Source organism: Papaver somniferum, chromosome 10 (genome assembly GCF_003573695.1).
Source record: "Papaver somniferum cultivar HN1 chromosome 10, ASM357369v1, whole genome shotgun sequence".
NCBI lineage: Eukaryota > Viridiplantae > Streptophyta > Magnoliopsida > Ranunculales > Papaveraceae > Papaver > Papaver somniferum.
This window is the reverse complement of record NC_039367.1, coordinates 155,834,601-155,853,893: the sequence shown is the minus strand read 5'-3', so window position 1 is coordinate 155,853,893 and position 19,293 is coordinate 155,834,601. Positions and strand designations below refer to the sequence as shown.

General features: G+C 36.6%; 2 protein-coding genes across 2 annotated transcripts; both read right to left on the bottom strand.

Moving 5' to 3' along the window:
• Positions 1-11,551: 11,551 nt before the first annotated feature.
• On the bottom strand, positions 11,552-12,298 carry LOC113316626. The gene has a single exon (XM_026564787.1). The coding sequence runs from the start codon at positions 12,296-12,298 to the stop codon at positions 11,552-11,554; it is 747 nt and encodes a 248-aa protein (XP_026420572.1).
• A 5,533-nt stretch (positions 12,299-17,831) lies between these two features.
• Positions 17,832-18,356, bottom strand: LOC113316625 (F-box protein At3g07870-like). Its single transcript, XM_026564786.1, has one exon. It carries the CDS (start codon positions 18,354-18,356, stop codon positions 17,832-17,834), a length of 525 nt encoding a protein of 174 aa, XP_026420571.1.
• Positions 18,357-19,293: the final 937 nt, after the last annotated feature.

Sequence of the window (19,293 nt, the reverse complement as noted above, 5' to 3'; positions counted from 1 at the left end):
CTTCAGATTGGGTTTCATTTGAGTTTCATTTGACTTGACTTTGGCTTGACTTCCATTTGACTTGACTTCCATTTGACTTGACTTGACCTTGACGCAATCAGATTATTTCAGATTTAGCCATTCAGGCATTTCAGCAAATTTGAATCAATTTTTTTTTATATTATAATTTAAATCTGAGACTCACGGTTTAGGGTCTATACCTATACCCTTAAAATCAGTTGTTATTTTGAAACACACGGCTAAGGGTCGTACAAACAGCTATGCTTTATCAGAGACCCCAATAGAGACGGTTAATAATGGTCGTATAACTCGTATATATGACTTGTCTTGACGGTCGCGGAACTTCCTTTTTCCACTAGTGTAAATATAAATCCGAACCGATAAATGAATCTGAATGATCAAGAATTGACAATTGACGCGGGAAGTCACTATAGAATACCTAGAACTAGAATATCACAGAAAAAGTTTTTTTTCTGAATTGTTCGTTCAATTCATTTCAAATAAGTCGTATCTTTCTCAGACCAATAAAAAGAGCGGGAGTTATAGTTGAAGCCGTCAGTAGAAAACCGAAATAACTAGTTAGAGTAGGCATAAAGGAGCTAAATAAGATATGTTCTTTTTATACATATGGTGATAAAACATTTACCTAAGTTTACATTACGTTAAAAAATAAACAGACAAAATTTTCTCCAATTAAAAGTTTTTGATTCATCAATCATCATAGACGGCATTAACAAAGATAGGGTGACAAAAGTAGAAAAAAGATTGATCCAGTGATCCATCATCTGTAACATCCACCGATTCCGTTATTTTGAATCAACAGATTCGTTGAACAACTATTGAGTAAAGTAATATTGAGTAAAGTAAAAAGAACAAACTTTGTAGTGGAATTTCGTTCAGTTCATAAAGTAAACCCTTTTTGAATCACTATGGAATCAAATCGAAAATCTTTTCCATTTTTATCATTTCTTTATAAATTGTATATAATAAAGTTTCCTTTTTGGAGCAAAGGACTTTAAAGTTTCCTTTTTTGGAGCAAAGGACCTTATCAGCAGAAATTACTTGACTATTCAACAGAAATTTACTTCATTGGTTTTCAGCTTTTATGGAGAGCGTATACAAGGCGTCAAGAAAATGAAAAACAAAAATAAGTTAGATAGAGATCTTTATTTGAGTGAGTTCATGGCTAACTAAAGAAGATGAATAATCAACAAAAGAAAAAAAATGAAATGAATAAGTGGATGGAATGGTGCTATGTGTTTCGTATAAATTTTTCTGATGGATGCATAACTGTCATGGCTTAGATATAATTTTAACCTTTTCACTCAAAAAAAAATGGCTTAAATTGATATAGATGGCTTGGAAATAGCATTTCTGTTGTACTATAACGTGTTCAATAATAAGAAATCGACAGGATTATTATTCGTCGGCTCGGGGCCGGTCCTAAGTATTTTTTTCCCCAAAACGAACCTAGCCAATGTTGTCCCCTTACCCTAAAAGAAATAGGATAAGGGCGTAGATGCATTGGGTTGTTTATAATCTGTTTCAATTTTTTTCCCATCCTTAAAAGGAAACATACTAATTAACATTTAATCATCGGTTATCTATTATTGTCTAAGAATATGGAGTAGAATTTCATAAAACAAACACAATCCTCAGAAAAATAGAATTGCAATCGAATTTATAGCATTCCAGACTTACCTTGAGAGATAGAGAGAAATCAAATAACTTTTTCAAACATTCTGAAATCCTAAGATTTTTAATGACACCAACTTAAGTCGTTTTTCAATTGGTTGGAAAATTAGTTCCTCAATCTTTTCCCAACTCTTTTCTTAGTTAGCAGCTAAATACTACTACAAAACACTCCTATTCTGTTCCCCCTGGGCTTGTTGCCCTGAAGTGGAGCTTTCCCTATTTCCTGTAGTTGCAGGAAATCCTACACTACACCCCTCATATGATTTCATTAACATTTAACCCATTTTAGATTAAAAATCTTAATTTTATTGATGAATTTTTGAACAATCTTACAAGAAAAGATAAAGATCTCCCCCTTTCCTTTACAACTGAACGACTATTTATAGGGAAGTACATAGTGGATGACAGCTAATCCGTCATTTATTTTAGGATATGGCTTGTGACATTCTTGCAACCTTACAAATGTTAATCTCGCAGACTCTCTTATTTTCGCAGAACCATCACATTTTTCTCATGATTTTAGCTGACGTCGTTTATTATGTCATTTATGAAATTGTTCTGCGACGCTGTTGTGTTGTTGATAATTTCGCTGAGGCATTATTGTTGCGAGATTCTGATCCTACATCTTGCCTCTTCTCATATCTTCTCTGTGAAGTAGAGAATGATGTGAGAAATGCCGCAACTGTCCATCTCTTCATATTCTGCATTTATCACACGTATCCTTTCTTCCATTTATTTCTTGACACGTCTTCTGTAACCGCTGCTTTTCAACCGCTCAAGTCTTTTCGCATTAATGGTGTTTATTTCTTCAAGTAAAAAAAATCTTCTTTATATACTCTTCTTTCCATTTTCTTTTTACTTTCTCTTCTATTTTTATTTTCTCATCTCTGCAACTTTATTGTTCTTCCGTAAGTTATGCTACTGTAATTCTTCCCTCTTCAATCTTCTTAATTTTTTTCCATTCCCATACTCTATATTCAGATATGCCTCCAAGTGGCCACAAACATGAGAAAAACTTAAAAGATATCCAAAAAGATCTTGCTGAGAAAGGGTTCACACTTTCTACCATTCCTGGTGAAAGTGCCAAGTCAATTCTTTCTATCAAACTTTTTTCTGATCAACATTGTGATGATCAATCAATCATAATTTCACTAGGACAAATTCTCGCAGGTCTCCCCATTCCTCTTTATGACCAGATATTCTTATGTTCTATAAAATTCTCGCTCACTCGGGGTTTTCGCTAGATATCTTCCAATTGAGTGGGGATTTCATCCGTCTGATACTAGAATCCGCTAACTGTGGTTCTGGTAAAGGATCTCTTTACTCCAAAGAACTTAGGGATCCTAAATTCACGGACTTGGAGATAATTGCTGAAAAATACACAGTAGCGAGTTTCTTTGAAAATTATGAATTGATCTCCATGAAGAAAGAGAATACTCGCTGGGGTATTCGCTTGAAAAGGAAAGATAATATTGATGAAGCTAAAATACTCATGCAAGACATTGATTGGCATTCTGGTAAGAACAAAACTCCTCTCCAATCCAAAGATGATAATTGGTGTGTTTTTCCCTTAATGCTAAAAGGACCTTACAATGCTAGGTCAAATGTTCTTCCTGAGAATCTCGCTACTTATCAACCTTGGGTATTCTCTTGGCCCGAGAAGGAGAAAGAGGTATGTTTCTTCCATTTTTTCTCTCTTTAAATTTCTTTATTTGTCTTTATTCTTTTGTTCGCTGATTCTTGCCACATTCTACAGATCCAGAAACTGAAAGATAGCTATCATAGGACTATGAAGTCTAGTACCTTGTTAGATCTTCTCTCATACATATATGAGGTAAGAAATATTCTCTTATGATTTTAAAAAGTATACTGTTGCTTCTATTTCTTATTTCTATCTGTGTGTGAAGATTATTGCTGAAATAGAAGAACCTGCCAATGTTGCGAGGACTGGTGATAAAGGCAAGGGTGCTCTTCGCAGGGAAAAACCAACTGCTCCTCCTTCAAAGAAGAGAAAAACTTGTTCTTACTCTCCTTCAAATATTCCTTTTCAACAAAACTCCGAGAGTGATGAAGATGATGAGGATAATGATGACCTTGCTGCAAATGAAGATTCTCCATTTGAATCTTCTATGGATAAGCTCTATGGCCTCTTTTATGATTCTTGGCAAGGAATGGGAGATAATCAATTCGCTAATACCTGCAAATCTCTCGCTAGAACTTGCGATGTTCCTTTAATGGATGGTGATAATTCTCTTCACGGAGTTTCTAGATCAGTTACTCCCAACTTCCTGCATTCTCTTAATAGTCTGGTATGCTTTAGTCTTTTTACTTCTTCATTACTATAACTCAAAATCTCTTTCTATTTTAATACTTTTTACATTTTCTCGCAGGCTGGAAAAGCTTTTTTCGTTGTTTCCTCGGATCTGGAGAGGAGACGCGAAATTCTTGAAAAGAAAAATTTCCAATTTCGTGCAAAGAATGAGGAATTGGAAATTGAAGTCAAAGATCTTCGCGAGAAGAACAAACAACTGGAAATTGATTCTTCTTCATACAAGAATAAAATCTCTAGTCTTCATCAAGCTAATAATCAACTCTATGGTATGTTTATTTTCCTCTTTTCCCTTCATTCATTCATCCTGTTGTTTTATCTTATTTGATTAATCCTTTTTGCAGACATTTATGGTCTTTCTGATGAAGCTACTATTCTTCGTTCATTTCCTAATTCCTTGGATAATGATACCCTTCTTGAGCGCCTTAATAAATCTTTAAATAGTTTCTCAAATGATAAAATTTCATCTCTTTCCCTGAATGAACTGAGATCCAAATTTCGCCTCTTAGAGATTTACCATAAATCTAGTTTAGGCTTAGCCAACCGATTTAGGCATCTCTTTCTTAATTCTAAAGAGAAAATCAATGAGCTAAGAACCAAAATTAGCGGTCTCATAGATGATAAGGATCGCATCTCTGATCAAGGTGCTAAGGCTTTAGCGAAATTCCAAGAGACCCTTCTTGAAGTTCAACTCGAACGAGATGAAGCTAACCGCAAGAATACCGCGCTTTGTGAAAGAGAAAACCAAATTCGTTCTCGTCTCCTTATAAATAATGAGGATGAATTCATTTGGGCTGCGAAAATCTTAGATGATGCCAGAAAAGATTTAGGTGTAAATGTTAGTCTCCAAGTTGAGCATACAACCTTGATTAGAGATATGATTTCTGACAGAGAAGGTTATTAACTGTTCTTCTTCACTAATCTTTTGTTTCTTATGAATTTTCATCAAGTTATTAATTGATCGACTTTTGCTCGCAGATTCTGAAAGTAGATATCACGAAAGAATTGATGTACTTAAAGAATCAAATCAAGATCACTGTTGCGAACTTTAAGAATGATGTTATGCATTTTTGCAATCAAACTATTCAAATGGTTTGTGATGACCATAGTATTCCTCATTCTGATTATCCTTGTCTCTTGGAGGAGATACCAAAGAATATTCCAAGTCTGATTATTTCTGATAGCGAAGCTGATGATGAAGAATCTGATGGTGATGAAGGTTCTGATGGTGATGAAAGTTCTGATGCAGACGAAGAAGGGAACAATTCTGATGAAGATGATGAAGGATCAATTAAGAAGTAGTCTTTGTTTATTTCTTTGATCTTCTGTAATATTTGTACATTTATTACTTCTTTCAGTACATTTGTGAATTCTTTTGATTCCCCATATTCCTTAATATATGCGTTTCTTTCATTTTGACATGCATTAATTAAAAAAATTCTTCCTTACAATACAGTTAATCAATATAATCATTAATTTTTGAATTTTTGCGTAAATTTACCATATGGAAACAAATAACATTTTCTAATTTCATTCATTCCCATACTTGCCTCTGTTAGTTGTATCCAAATAAGAGATTTTGCAGATTTTTCTTATTTTGTGCCTCAACTTCGCAGTTGTTTATATATAATTTCTCAATATTGTGCGAAGTGAATTTTGATTCTTTTCAAAATCTCATTCCTGTGTGGTCTTATTTTTCCTTCTTAATTAAAGGTCTTATTATGTCACCTCTTGTCATTGCGACAAAATCGCAGGACGTTCTTGCACTTTCATGCAAAAACCCATTGATCTTGCCTTAACTTTTTCTTTTGTATTATGGCCTCTTCAGGAATGTTGCGACAATATGACAGGCCTAAATATTCTTGTGAAAATAAAGCCCCATGACATTGCCGTCTTGCGACGAAATCGCAGGACGTCTTCGCACTTTCATGCGAAAACCCATTGATCTCGTCTTATCTTTTTCTTTTGTATTATTGCCTCTTCAGGATTGTCGCACAAATATGACAAGTCTTAATACCCTTGCGATTAAAAAGCCTCATGACATTTGCGTCTTAATACACTTATCAGCTCCCTAATGTAGGGTGCCGCCCTTATCTTCCCCCTGGTTGCCCCTTCAAGGAGGCGTACCTCTACCATACAATGTTGGATCCTCCCATCCGGTCTTAACAACAACCTGTTGTTTTCGCATCCTCTTATCCCTTTTACCTATAGGGTTTATGGTTACGAGACTGCACCCTAAATGGGGTTTTCTTCGGGCCGAGTGCAGTATAAGCCAAGACTTGTCAAGAATGGCAAGGTACGCTTCAAACGCCCCTGACACTCTTGACTCAACCGTGTACCTCAGCGCCTTGATCAGATTTTGCAGTCCTTGGGAGAGTCCTTATAACCTTAGTCTCCCAACCTAAGTCATATGCTTATGTTGAGAATCCAAGGTGCCTCTCCCGAATGGGCTTTATTGATCCCAAATCTTCATGACTCAGGTTCCGGTGGCGGTGTAACCTTTCCCCGAGCCATGCAACAGGTACCCCCTTATATGACGTACATCAGGTCTTACATTTGCCTCTTGCGAAATTGTATTCGCGAACTAGGGTGTACGCCATAAAGGTTCGCCCCTTTCTCCTTTGTCATTGTTTTCTGATTGTATTCTGTAAAATTCATTATCTCAGCGAGATTCTCGCACATCATCATATCATATTTGCATTTTGCAATCTCAATCTTGTCATTCAATAAAATGTATTTTTGAGAATTTTACTTATTGGAGAGTGTCGCAACAAGTTAATCATTCATACATTTCTTATTTTTATTACCTTTGCCATCCTCTGCTTCTTTGTTATTTTCTTCTACTGCTTCCTTGGTAGTGGTATGTTCATCATTTTTTATTCTGAGATAGCATTAGTTTCGCAACATCTCTTCTTCTTTTCGTTCGATTGCATCCACCATAAATTTCTCACTTCTTTGTGTCTCTTTGATTTTTTGTCGCCAATTTTCCTTCTTGTTTGCTCTTCCTTCGCAAGATTCCACCTTAGTTTCGTAACACCTCTTTCCTTCAACCCAATCTCCCTTTATGATTCCTACACCGCTGGGGTGAGGAAATTTGATGCACTGGTGGAAAGTTGAAGCTATACCTAGAATTCCATGTAGCCAAGGTCGACCAATCAATGCATTGTAGGGTGATTCTACATCAACGACACAGAATAGGATTTCAGAAGATATTTCCTTCAATGGAATTCGCATAGTAACCTCCCCTTTAGGCTTGTTGGCAGTACCATTAAAACCATATATCTTATATGTTGATGGTATAAGATCATCATCTCTTCCTCCCATAGTTTTACAAGTGTGATAAAATAAGATGTTCACAGAGCTTCCAGTATCGATTAGAATCCTATTAATTTCCCATGAATCTTCAGCTTCATCATCCTCATCTTCTTTCAGTTTTAGATTAGTTTCTAATTTTACTACCAATGGATTATCATGTACCTCTTCACCTTCGGGGATTTCTTCTGCGGTAAAAGAAATAATCTGTTTCTTCCATTCCTCTAGTGGTGAGATTTTCGCAATATTCATAATTTCTATTCCATCATTATCTCTTGCGAACACTCTACTCAAAACATTGTCATGAAAATCTTCAATTGTCTTGTATGAATGTACGATAAAGTAACAGAATAGATTCTTTGCTTTTGCACCAACTTCTATGAAGAATGTTTCCTTCTTTTTCATCGTGTTTACTTTATGATGCTCTGGTGGTGGTGGCAATGGTTGAGATTGTGGGTGCCCTACCAAAAAGTGGTTTAGTATTCCTTGATCTATCATTCTCAGAATAATTCTTTTTACATTTCTGCAATCATTTGTAGTATGTCCATGAAAATGATGATAAGAACAAAACTCGTGACTTCTGTGGTTTGGAGGTGGTTCCGTTCCCATGTTCCATGATGTTTGTATATTCTCCATCAAAATTATAGCTTCTCATATTTTCTCCACACTTGCATTTAGAGGTGGCATCTTGATTTCATCCCATACTACCTTGTGACCTCCTTGTCCTCTATTATAGTTTTGTCTTTGACCTCCATAAGTTTCTTGTGGCTGATCGAGTCTTTGAATCTTGCTATTTCCACCACGATTGTAGAAATTTCTTTCTATTTCATACTCCTCTTGATCTCGGCTTCCCATAGCCACCAGTTTCTGTTGATTGTTACCCGTCACCTTCTCTTGTTGTACTTGCGAAATTTTCTTCACTGTGTTTATTAGTTTGGGTAATAAGCTTGCATTCGCTGTTTGTGAACTGGTGTTCACAACTGGGTATGATTCCATTTAATTTTGCCTTTCCTCTAGAGTAATATATTCTTCTTGAAGTTCTCGCAATTCAGTCATTGTGATCGTATTCTTGACTCTGAAAATTTGGATATACAATAGGTTGGTTGCAAACATAGCATTGATAAATGATAAGATAAGATATCTCTCATCCACACGGCCAGCCATTTCGCTACACATAGTCCTCCATCTTTTAGTTAGGTGCTTCAAACTTTCGCCAATTCTTTGTTTTAATCCAAACACGTCTTCAATACCAGGTCGCGAAGAATTATTACTTATATATGCCCCCAGGAATGTAGTCTGCAAATGATTAAAGTATGTTATTGTATTCTTTGGTAGAGCTTGGAACCATTTTAACGCCTCCCCTGTTAAGCTGGATGCAAAATACTTGCATAATACGGCATCATGATTTTCCCATTGCAACATACATCTCACATAGGCTTTAATGTGTTGAATTGCACAAGTTGTTCCATCAAAAATGCTGGTTAATGCGGGAAAATTGCATTTCGGAGGTATTCCTCCTAGTTGTACTTCCCTTGTAAATGGAGTTTTCGCAGCTTCTTCTATAGCCTCATCTAATTGTCTTCTGCCTACCTCTCCTCTATTATTTAGCATTCCTCTCATTTCTTCTAACTCTTTCAAGAATTGTTTATTTACACCTGAATTTTGATCCATTGGTCTTTTTAATTTCGCCTCCCTTCTTCTTCGTTCATGTTTTTCTTCTCTCGCGAAATTTTGCATTTCTTATTCATTATCCTCATATCGTCTTCCTGCGATTCTCTTCTTTATCTCTATCTTGAATTCGCATATGATGATGTCTCTCATTTTCCCCTTCATGATTTTGTTCATTTCTTATTAATTCCATTCGCTGTCTTTCAACCATCCTCTGTACTCCATCATACTCTTCATTGATGTTACCGTTATTCCGGTTTTTTGTACACCTTCTTTCTCGATTGTCGTGATTGTTATGGCGAATTGTCTCCTGAAGATCTTGTTCTTCCATTTCCGCTCTCAATCTTTCACGTTCGCAAATTAAACGTGCTTGTTCAGCATAATGTCTTTCAATTTTTTATTCAATCGTTTGTTGATTTCTTTGAGTTTTTCTCTCACGTATAATTCTCCTTCCTTCCTCTCGATTCCCTTCGCCATCTTGATCATTTCGTCCCTGAAGTTGTACATTCTCTTGATTTCTACCATTTTGCCTATCATCAAAAGTTTCATTTTGTGGAACGTAACGATCATCAATCCTTTCTCTATTTTCGCGATGTTCTTCATCAGGATTTGATATTTCTTCTTGAATGTTATTTCCGGCATTAATTGTGGGTGAGTTTCGCCTCATTTCTCTTCTAGTCGATCTTGAATATGATTTTGTAATACTTTCCGATCTTCTACATTGTAGTCTCATATTTTCCATCCTCAATTCGTGATTTTGCCTTGTTAGATTTGCACGTTATTCTGCCTCAGCTCTTCTTTCTTCATGTATTCTTCGTCTCAATGTTTCTAACGCTCCAATTTCCTCATCTCCATGGATTATTCCTTCATCTGCTTCTTGATGTCTCTCTACCTGTCTATGGTTTCTGGTTTGCTGCTCTTCTTCTACTTCTTCTGCGAAATTTGATTTCCAAGTGTGTATACTCACCCTATCATAATCTATATTCCTTCCTTGTACTAGTGTTTGTTGAAATGGTGGTTGAATTTGATTTTCTCCATTATTTCTCATTCTAGCAGATTCTCCCATTTCACTTCTTTCTCTTCCAGCAATTCTCTTGCTTCTTCTAACAGTAGTTGGTTGTTCTGATGTATTTCTTCTTCTAGCCATTTCTTCAATGTTAACGAATTGCAAGAAATTATGTAAAATTCTTAATCAATTACTCCAAATCTTCACAAATCTCAATATTAATCTTCAATTTTTTCTAGAATAATCTTCAATGTGCCATGTTTCTAGCGCCATTATGTAGTTGCAGGAAACCCTACACTACACCCCTCATATGATTTCATTAATATTTAACTCATTTTAGATTAACAATCTTAATTTTATTGATGAATCTTTGAACAATCTTACAAGAAAAGATAAAGGAATCAAGAATAACCACTGCTCTAGATTTTCTCTCTCCTATTTACTTTCTTCTCACCCCGAAAAAGATCTCCCCCTTTCCTTTACAACTGAACGACTATTTATAGGGAAGTACATAGTGGATGACAGCTAATCCGTCCTTTATTTTCGGATATGGCTTGCGACATTCTCGCAACCTTACAAATGTTAATCTCGCAAACTCTCTTATTTTCGCAGAACCATCACATTTTTCTCATGATTTTAGCTGACGTCGTTTATTATGTCATTTCTGAAATTGTTCTGCGACGCTGTTGTGTTGTGTTGTTGATAATTTCGCTGAGGCATTATTGTTGCGAGATTCTGATGCTACACTTCCTCTTCAAGACCGGCCCCGACCTGACTAGAGTGCGAGACCTCATTGTGCCTCGAAGTAAATCCCACTCTATGAAAAAATATTGTTGGCTTTCGCTTTCGAGTAATAGCTAAGTAGGTTCGCCAACGCCCTTGGTGACCGCCCATCTGGAGAGTCTACGAGAGTCAAGATTGTAATTCACGGAACGTAGACAGATACAGTAGGGCATTTAATAATTCATGATTGTGATATATGTGCCTAACCGACACTTAAAGCAAGAGAAGAACCAGCATGAATTCCTTTTCCAAATGACTACGGACTGATCACATTACAAAGTGAACCGTCGGTTACGTTGATCCAACTGTTTTGCCATTTATTAAACTGGGCCAACTATACATAATTTTGCCCAATCTAGTTCCACTATCTCATCAAAATTTGCAATCTGCATGGGGAAACAAATTTTCTCCTCATTTCTGACCTAACTTACTCCTCTCTCTTACTGAAAGATTTTTTTTTTTTAATAACCATCTTCAATTTTTAAAATATGGAGCTCCAATGCAAATTAATATATATGATGAAGTACAATTGGAGCCTCATGTTCGCAACAAGTCACCTTTATAGGACAAGTCATTTGTGTCATTAATCCCTAGGGACTAACGAGTCACCTTTTTTGGTTTCTTTTCGCAATGGCTTGGAATTTCCAGCAAATTAATATTTTTTTTTGAAACAGGCAAGATCAAAATAAAAAGAAATAGTGCCAAAATAGCACCCTCCAAAGAAATACAAAGAGAGGCGAATAGGTAGTTACAATGAACTACTCCTTAAATAAATTCACCCAATCGAAAACAAAATCATCAAACTTTATGTTCTTAAAAGAATCAATATTGACAGCCCAACCAAGTAACAACAACTTGATATCCAAAATAAGAGAATTTAAAGTTTTTCTTCTTTGTTTCTTCTCTATTATAATGTCATTTCTTTCCAACCAAACTGACCACCAAATCGCAAAGGGTAGACAAAATCTCAAGAAAATGAGAGGCTTGGTAGAGATCTTCAACTTCCACTTCCAAAGGAATTCGATAATTGTCGTGGGGTGAGCCCAAACAAACCCCAGTTGCTGTAAAAAATGATCCCATATCTGCCTAATAAAAGAACAGTGAAGGAACAAATGCTCTACAGACTTCTCACTGGTATTACAAAATGCACAAATGTTTACTACTGTCATACCCCTTCTGGACAACATGGAGAGAGTAGGAACAACTCCATTGGCGGCAGCCCACACCAAGAAACTAAATTTAGGAGGAATTGTCTTATTCCAAATGTATTTAGAAGGAAAATTTAAAGGTGTGAATTGTCCATGATTATGCATAATCCAAGCATAGCAAGAACTAACAGAAAATGTACCTTTTGGATTAGATCTCCCCTCCCGTTTATCGTCGTCTGCATTAAGCTCTCCTTGATTATCTAAAAGTCTCGAAAATTTCATTACCTCTTGAATCTCCAGGTCATTGAGCCTTCTACATGGATCAATGTTCCAAGACGACCCATTACCATTATCCATGTTCATGTCATCAACTGTACCCTCCTTCCTTATACTGACTTTCCATAATCTTGGATATAACTCTTTAAGAGTTTTTTCATGACACCAAACATCGTCCCAAAAATTGGTTTTATTTCCTCTTCCAACTGAAATTTTCGACCCCTTTTTAAGAAAAGTTGATAGATTAAGAATACCCCGCCATAACCCCCATCCATAGGTTCTCTTAGAATCTTTAGATAACCAAGCCTTTTCGACGCCTCCAAATTTCTCAAAAATAATTTTTCTCCACAAACTAGTTTTTTCCTGTCCATATCTCCACAACCATTTGGTTAATAAAGCGTCATTAGTCGTCTTCAAGTTTCTGATATCCAATCCGCCCTCACTCTTAGGAATATAATTTTTTTTCCACGACCTCCAATGTAACTTTTTCTTAGCAATAGTATCTCCTCAAAGAAAGTTCCGCATCAGTCTTTCTAATTTCTGCGCAACCGAAATAGGAATTTGAAACAAAGAAAGATAATACAAAGGGATGGCTGCTAACGAGCTATTGATAAGCTGAAACCTCCCGGCTTTCGATAGATACCTTCTTTTCCGTGGAGCTAGCTTAGGAGTCATTCTTTCAATCACAATATTCCAAACTGATTTTAGCCTAGTAGAAGCCCCAATAGAGATCCCAAGGTAAGAAAATGGAAATTCACCAATCACACACCTTGCTAAATCTGCACATTCTTGAATACAGTCTTGGTGAATCTATATACCCATCATAGAACTCTTGGCGAGGTTAATTTTCAGGCCTGTTTTAGCCTTAAAACTCTCTAGAACCTCCATAAGTTTCTGAACTTCTTCGACCTTTGTATCTAAGAACACAATTGTGTCGTCCGCGAATTGAAGATGAGAGATTTCCGTACCATTTTCTTTCACGTAAAAACCTTTAAGACATCCTTCATACTTCGCATTGATCATGAGCTTATTAAAAACTTCAGCCACCAATAGGAATAAGAACGGAGAGAGGGGGTCTCCCTGCCGGAGCCCCCAAGAAGCTTTGAAAAACCCTTTCGCGGCCCCATTAATGATAACTGAAAACCTAGCAGTGGAGATGCAATTTCGAACCCATCTTCTCCATTTCCAACTGAACCCCATCTTTCTAAGGACACCATCAACAGAACCCCAGAGAACATGGTCGTAAGCCTTTTCCGTATCCAACTTACACACAATCCCTTCTTTTCCTTGTATCTTTCTATAGTCAATTAGCTCATTTGCAATCAAGATCCCATCTAATATCTGTCTCTCAGCTAGAAAAGCACCGTGCGATTGAGAAATCAGATTTGGAATCACCACCTTTAATCTACTGGCAAGAACTTTTAATAAAATCTTATAGATAGTACTGACCAGGCTAATAGGTCGAAAATCCTTCAACTGAGTTGCGTCATTCTTCTTCGGAATCAAAGAAAAAAAAGTGCTGTTTAAGCGCCAATTGACACCCCCAATCTAATTAAATTCCTTCACCATTTCATAAAATCATCTTTAATAACATCCCAAGAAACTCTGTAAAATTCAATCGAAAAACCGTCAGGCCCTGGAGACTTATTCATCTTGAACGATTTGATAGTCGAGAGAATCTCGTCTTCAGAAATTTCTATTTCAAGCCAACTGCTCTCCGTCTCTGAAATACTAGAAAACGATAGCTCTTCCAAGTTAATATACTCCTCCTGATCTCTAGAATACAGTTTCTCATAAAAATCTGTCACCTCTTTGATAATTCGATCTTGACAAACAACCTCCTTTGTCCCAATTTCCAACTTAAAAAGCGCATTTTTCCTTCTGTTCCCATTCGCCATTTTGTGAAACATCTTTGTATTCCTTTCCCTATCCTCATGCCAACGAAATTTAGTCCTTAGTTTCCACCTCTTCGATATCAGGACAAGCACTTTATTATAATGCTGACGATGCCTAGCCCTCTCTAAAATCTCTACATCTGAAATAGGAGAAGCTACCTCTTCCATTTTGTCAAGAACGTCAATTAGTATTTCCAAATCCCTTAATTTCTTATCCAAGTTCCCAAAAGTCTCTTTACTCCAGCTCTTTAAAATACACTTCAACATTTGTAATTTCTTAGCAAAGATAAAGCTTGGAGAACCCTCAAAAAAACATGCTATTCCACCAAAAGAACATCAGATCTTTAAAATCAGGATGCTCTAACCAGAAAATTTCAACTTTAAAAGGAAATGGACCAAAAACGATACCACCACTTCGTAGAGACAATGGAGAATGATCTGAAACCGTCCGAGTGAGAATGCATTGCGCCATTAAAGGGAACTTGTCCTCCCACTCCCCACTAACAACAAATCTATCCAATCTGCATAAAATGGGTGGAGTTTGCATATTTGACCAGGTAAATAACCCTCCACCAGCAAATTAATATCAATGGTTGTAGAGGTTTGGTATTAATTAATAACATCAGGTGCAAGTGACAAAGCCATTTGAAGTAGAAACTTGGAATGATAAAACTGATAATAGAAAGTCTAGGAGCAGAAACTGTTATAACAATCTCATTCTCCATTTGCAATTCCAAAGAGAACGGAGGGTTGGGCATACGGAGGTTAAAGCTAATAAATCGAGCGCTCTTGTCTAAGTGGATTTGGAGATACGGTAAACAGAAAAATCGCCTTTGGAGAACGTCTATGCACCAGAAATTTGGTAGAAAATTTGGTTGAACTTGAACTTTGTTGAATCCTATTCCTGCCCAAGACTTCAACTTCCACGGATCAAATGCAGCAGGACAAAATTTGGTAGAAACGCCATACGAATTAGCTTGAAATGGTCTATACTTTGTTTCCAAAGAAAGATTGAAGTTTCCAAAGTACAGTAAGGACATAAAGAAAGAAGGGTTGGCTGGGTGAAAATTGATTTGACCAAACCGATTTAGGTCGGCCAAAACTGCTATAGTACGAGTTGAGCTCACGATTGTAGCTCATTCTGAGAGAGAGCATAGACGAGAAAAATAAACTAATGTGTCTAATAGCACGTTTGCACTCAGCCATTGAAAGATACAAGTTTTGATATTTGTTGCCTTCTTGCCATGAATACAAGCGATTCGAAGGGTCTTCTAACGAGAATCTGAAGTCTAAGAGAGCCCTTCTTTCCATTTCGTGGCATCCACGAGAGGCCAGTGGAAATTGAGTGAGGATGGTGAACAAAAAGAAAATGAAATGAATTAGAAGATACAGTATTGATGTTATTTGAGTATTCTTATTGAATGAATTCATGGCTAAATAAAGCTTAAAAAGCTATATCAAATACCAATGGTGTTGAATATAAATTTGCTGATGGATGAATATATAACTGAAATGGCATATATAGATTGCTATGTAATATCTAACACTACCAATGCATTTTATTACCAGAAAATGGGCTTAGAAATAGCATTTTTACTGCACTATAACGTGTTCAATTATTCATTGACTGGACGAGAGTACGAGACCTCATTGTTTCTCTAGATCAATGCCACTCTATGAAAATATTGTTGGCTTTCGCTTTCGAGTAATAGCTAAATAGGTCCACAGACGCCCTTGGTGACCACCCGTCTGGAGAGTATGAGAGTCAAGATCTAATTCATGGAACGTAGACGGACACAGTAGGCCTTCTACTAATTCATGATGGTAACATCTACCTAACTGACACTTAAAGAACTACACAAAGTGATGATTACATTACAAAGTGAACCGTCGGTTACATTGATCCGACTGTTTTGCAATTTTTTACACTGGGCCAACTATACATAATTTGGCCCAATATAGTTCCACTATCTCATCAAAATTTGCAATCGGCATGGGGAAACAACTTTTCTCCTCATTTCTGACCTAACTCCTCTCTCATTAAGGAGCTCAAACATTGGCACATATATGGAGCTCCAATGCAATGATATATGAAGTACAATTGGAACCTCATGTTCGCAACAAGAATACATATTCAAGCCGCTGCAACATTCCATGAATTACAGATGTAGAAAGGTTTATAGGAGAAGTCATTTGTGTCATTTGCTATTTGGTCAAATAGCAATTTCGCATTAATCTTAGCGACTCACGAGTCACCACTTTTGGTTTCTTTTCGCAATGGCTTGGATATCCAGCAAATTAATATCAATGGTTGTAGAGGTTTGGTAATGAATAATTAATAACATCAGGCGCAAGTGGCAAAGCCATTTCAAGTAGAAACTTGGAATTGCAAAACTGATAATAGAAAGTCTAGGAGCAGAAACAGTTATAACAATCTCATTCTCCATTTGCAACTCCAAACCAAACGGAGGGTTGGGCATACGTAGGTTAAAGCTAACAAATCAAGCGCTCTTGTCTAAGCGGATTTGGAGATATGGTAAAGAGGAAAATCACCTTTGGAGAACCTCTATAAACCAGAAATTTGGTAGAAAATTTGGTTGAACTTGAACTTTGTTGAGTCCTATATTCCTGCCCAAGACTTCAACTTCCACGGATCAAATGCAGCAAGACAAAATTTGGTAGAAACGCCATACGAATTACCTTGAAAAGGTCTGTACTTTGTTTCCAAAGCAAGATTGAAGTTTCCAAAGTACAGTAAGGACATATAAAGAAAGAAGGTTTGGCTGGGTGAAAATAGATTTGACCAAACCGATTTAGGTCGGCCAAAACTGCTATAGTACGAGTTGAGCTCACGATTGTAGCTCATTCTGAGAGAGAGCATAGACGAGAAAAATAAACTAATGTGTCTAATAGCACGTTTGCACTCAGCCATTGAAAGATACATGTTTTATATTTGTGCAACTTGTATGTAATCATTCAAACCCAATAAAACGCTGGTTGAACTGTCATTTACATGTATCTAATAACAAGTTGAATAATAAGCAATTCTTGCAGGTTGGGTGCCAAACTGAACCCTCATCATCTTAAAATTAATTTAGATGTACGTGGCTTTTGCATTTGGGAACAGACTTTGTTGTTTGCAACTCGGTTTATTCAATATATGATACATATTAAAAAACTATTACAAAAAGAAAGCAAAGACTTTTCCATACCTTACAATGCATGTTATCCATACCTTACAATTCATTTCATTTCAAATAGTCGAACAACTTTTTCAAGCGGTCGTCCCGAGTAGTTGCTACGTAGGCCTGCCATATATTTTCTTTTTTCTAAGGGAAATGGCAGGAAAAAGAGGAAGAGAAGCTACGATGGCCATTAATGAAGTTAAAAGCATCGTATATTTATGGACATCAATTTTAAACTGGTTCAAATTTATTCAGTTCAGTCAATTCATAACACACTTGAAAGTGATAATGAAAGGGAAAATATAACTGAATTGCAACTAAATGAGGGTACTTCTGTAACTGAATTGTATTCTGCAAATTTTTATTTCCTTAGTAAAATCATAATCTTTTGTCGCAAAAAAAAAATATATTTTTTCTTTTTCTGGGGATGTCCATTTTGCTAACTTTTTCTTGGCAATTATTACTGAAGTGCGTGTGTGCTTGTTGTAATCAATAGATTCTTGTCTTTCTGTGAACATATATGGCTTTGAGGTTTCATCTGGCCGGATTAAGGGAAACGAGACTCTCGATAAAGGTTTCTGCAGTAAAGGTTCCCGGCATATCATTGATATTCAAATATGTAGATCTTCCATTTCTCAAGTCATATGAGACTAAAGCATTTCTCAAGTCGTATGCATCCGTAACTTGGTTATCTTTTGAGTAACACGTGAATAGGAGGATCTCGCCGTTGAATGACAGCAGCGTCCCCCACCCCCAATTATTTGGAATACTCAAAAGCTTAGTCCATGAATCTACCACGCCATAATCCTTCATGACCCATAACTCTAATATGTCTGAAACACGGACTGCGAGGTAAAGGTCCTTTCTAAGCACAGCCAGTCCTACATCTCTAAGTTTGTATTCTTCACCCAATATGAAACTTGCAATTGGTGTTTGCATTTGTTTGGTTTTCTCTTCAACTATGTCAAAAGAAACTATAACCCCAGTTACTGCTTGTCGATCATCGGTAACTATAACCTTTTCTGCTACCCAATGCATAGCTCCATTTAAAAGCTCCATAGAATTGGTTTTGCGTACACAAGGAGTGTATCCTATAATTTTCTATGAACTTGAACCTAGTGTATAAACATGAATTTCACAAAAAGTATTCGAATATTCCTGTTTAAGTATTGAGTGCTGCTTGCTAAATGTTAATATCAACTTGTAATTGTTGAGATTATTAGTCCCACATTGTCTGGGCAATCGAAGATCCTGCGATTTATAACTCTATGGGCCTCTCCACTCATTGCCAACTGGTTTTGAGTTGGATGCCCGTATTCTAACATGGTATCAGAGCAGGCCATGTGAGGGGCGTGTTGAGATTATTAGTCTCATATTGTCTGGGCAATCGAAGATCCTACGGTTTATAACTCTATGGGCCTCTCCACTCATTGCCAATTGGTTTTGAGTAAGATGCCCGTATTCTAACAGTAATCATTGATTTTACAGTCGTAACCGAACCCATATGCCGAAACTATCACCGAATCAGATAGAATGTATTTAGTAAAGCAGAATATGCCATTACATGAACCAGCACACTTGCGAACCCTAGCAAATGTGCCTAATTGGAAACTACTAAATATTGTTAAATCAATCTTGACAGCCTTATTACTCAAGGATGACGCCGAAGCTTCGTCAGAATCCACACGATAATAAGATGGTTCGTGCCCAAACGACTTTGTAGTAAGAAAAACATTAAACTTGTTATTTTCAACAGCATGGTTGGTTAAGATGCTTCTTGATTAAATCAGGGTTTTTAGGTAGATATGACCAGGGTTTGCATAAGCACCTGAATCGCATGATTGATTTGGCTGGTACCATCGATAGTATAAGGACGATGACATCTTCGGGAAGGATCGGTTATGCGAATTTTTTTCTTCATGGTTTTTGCGGAGGATGAAATTTCCTTTTCCCACAGGACAATCCTGAATAGTATATATACCTTGAGGAAAGGCGT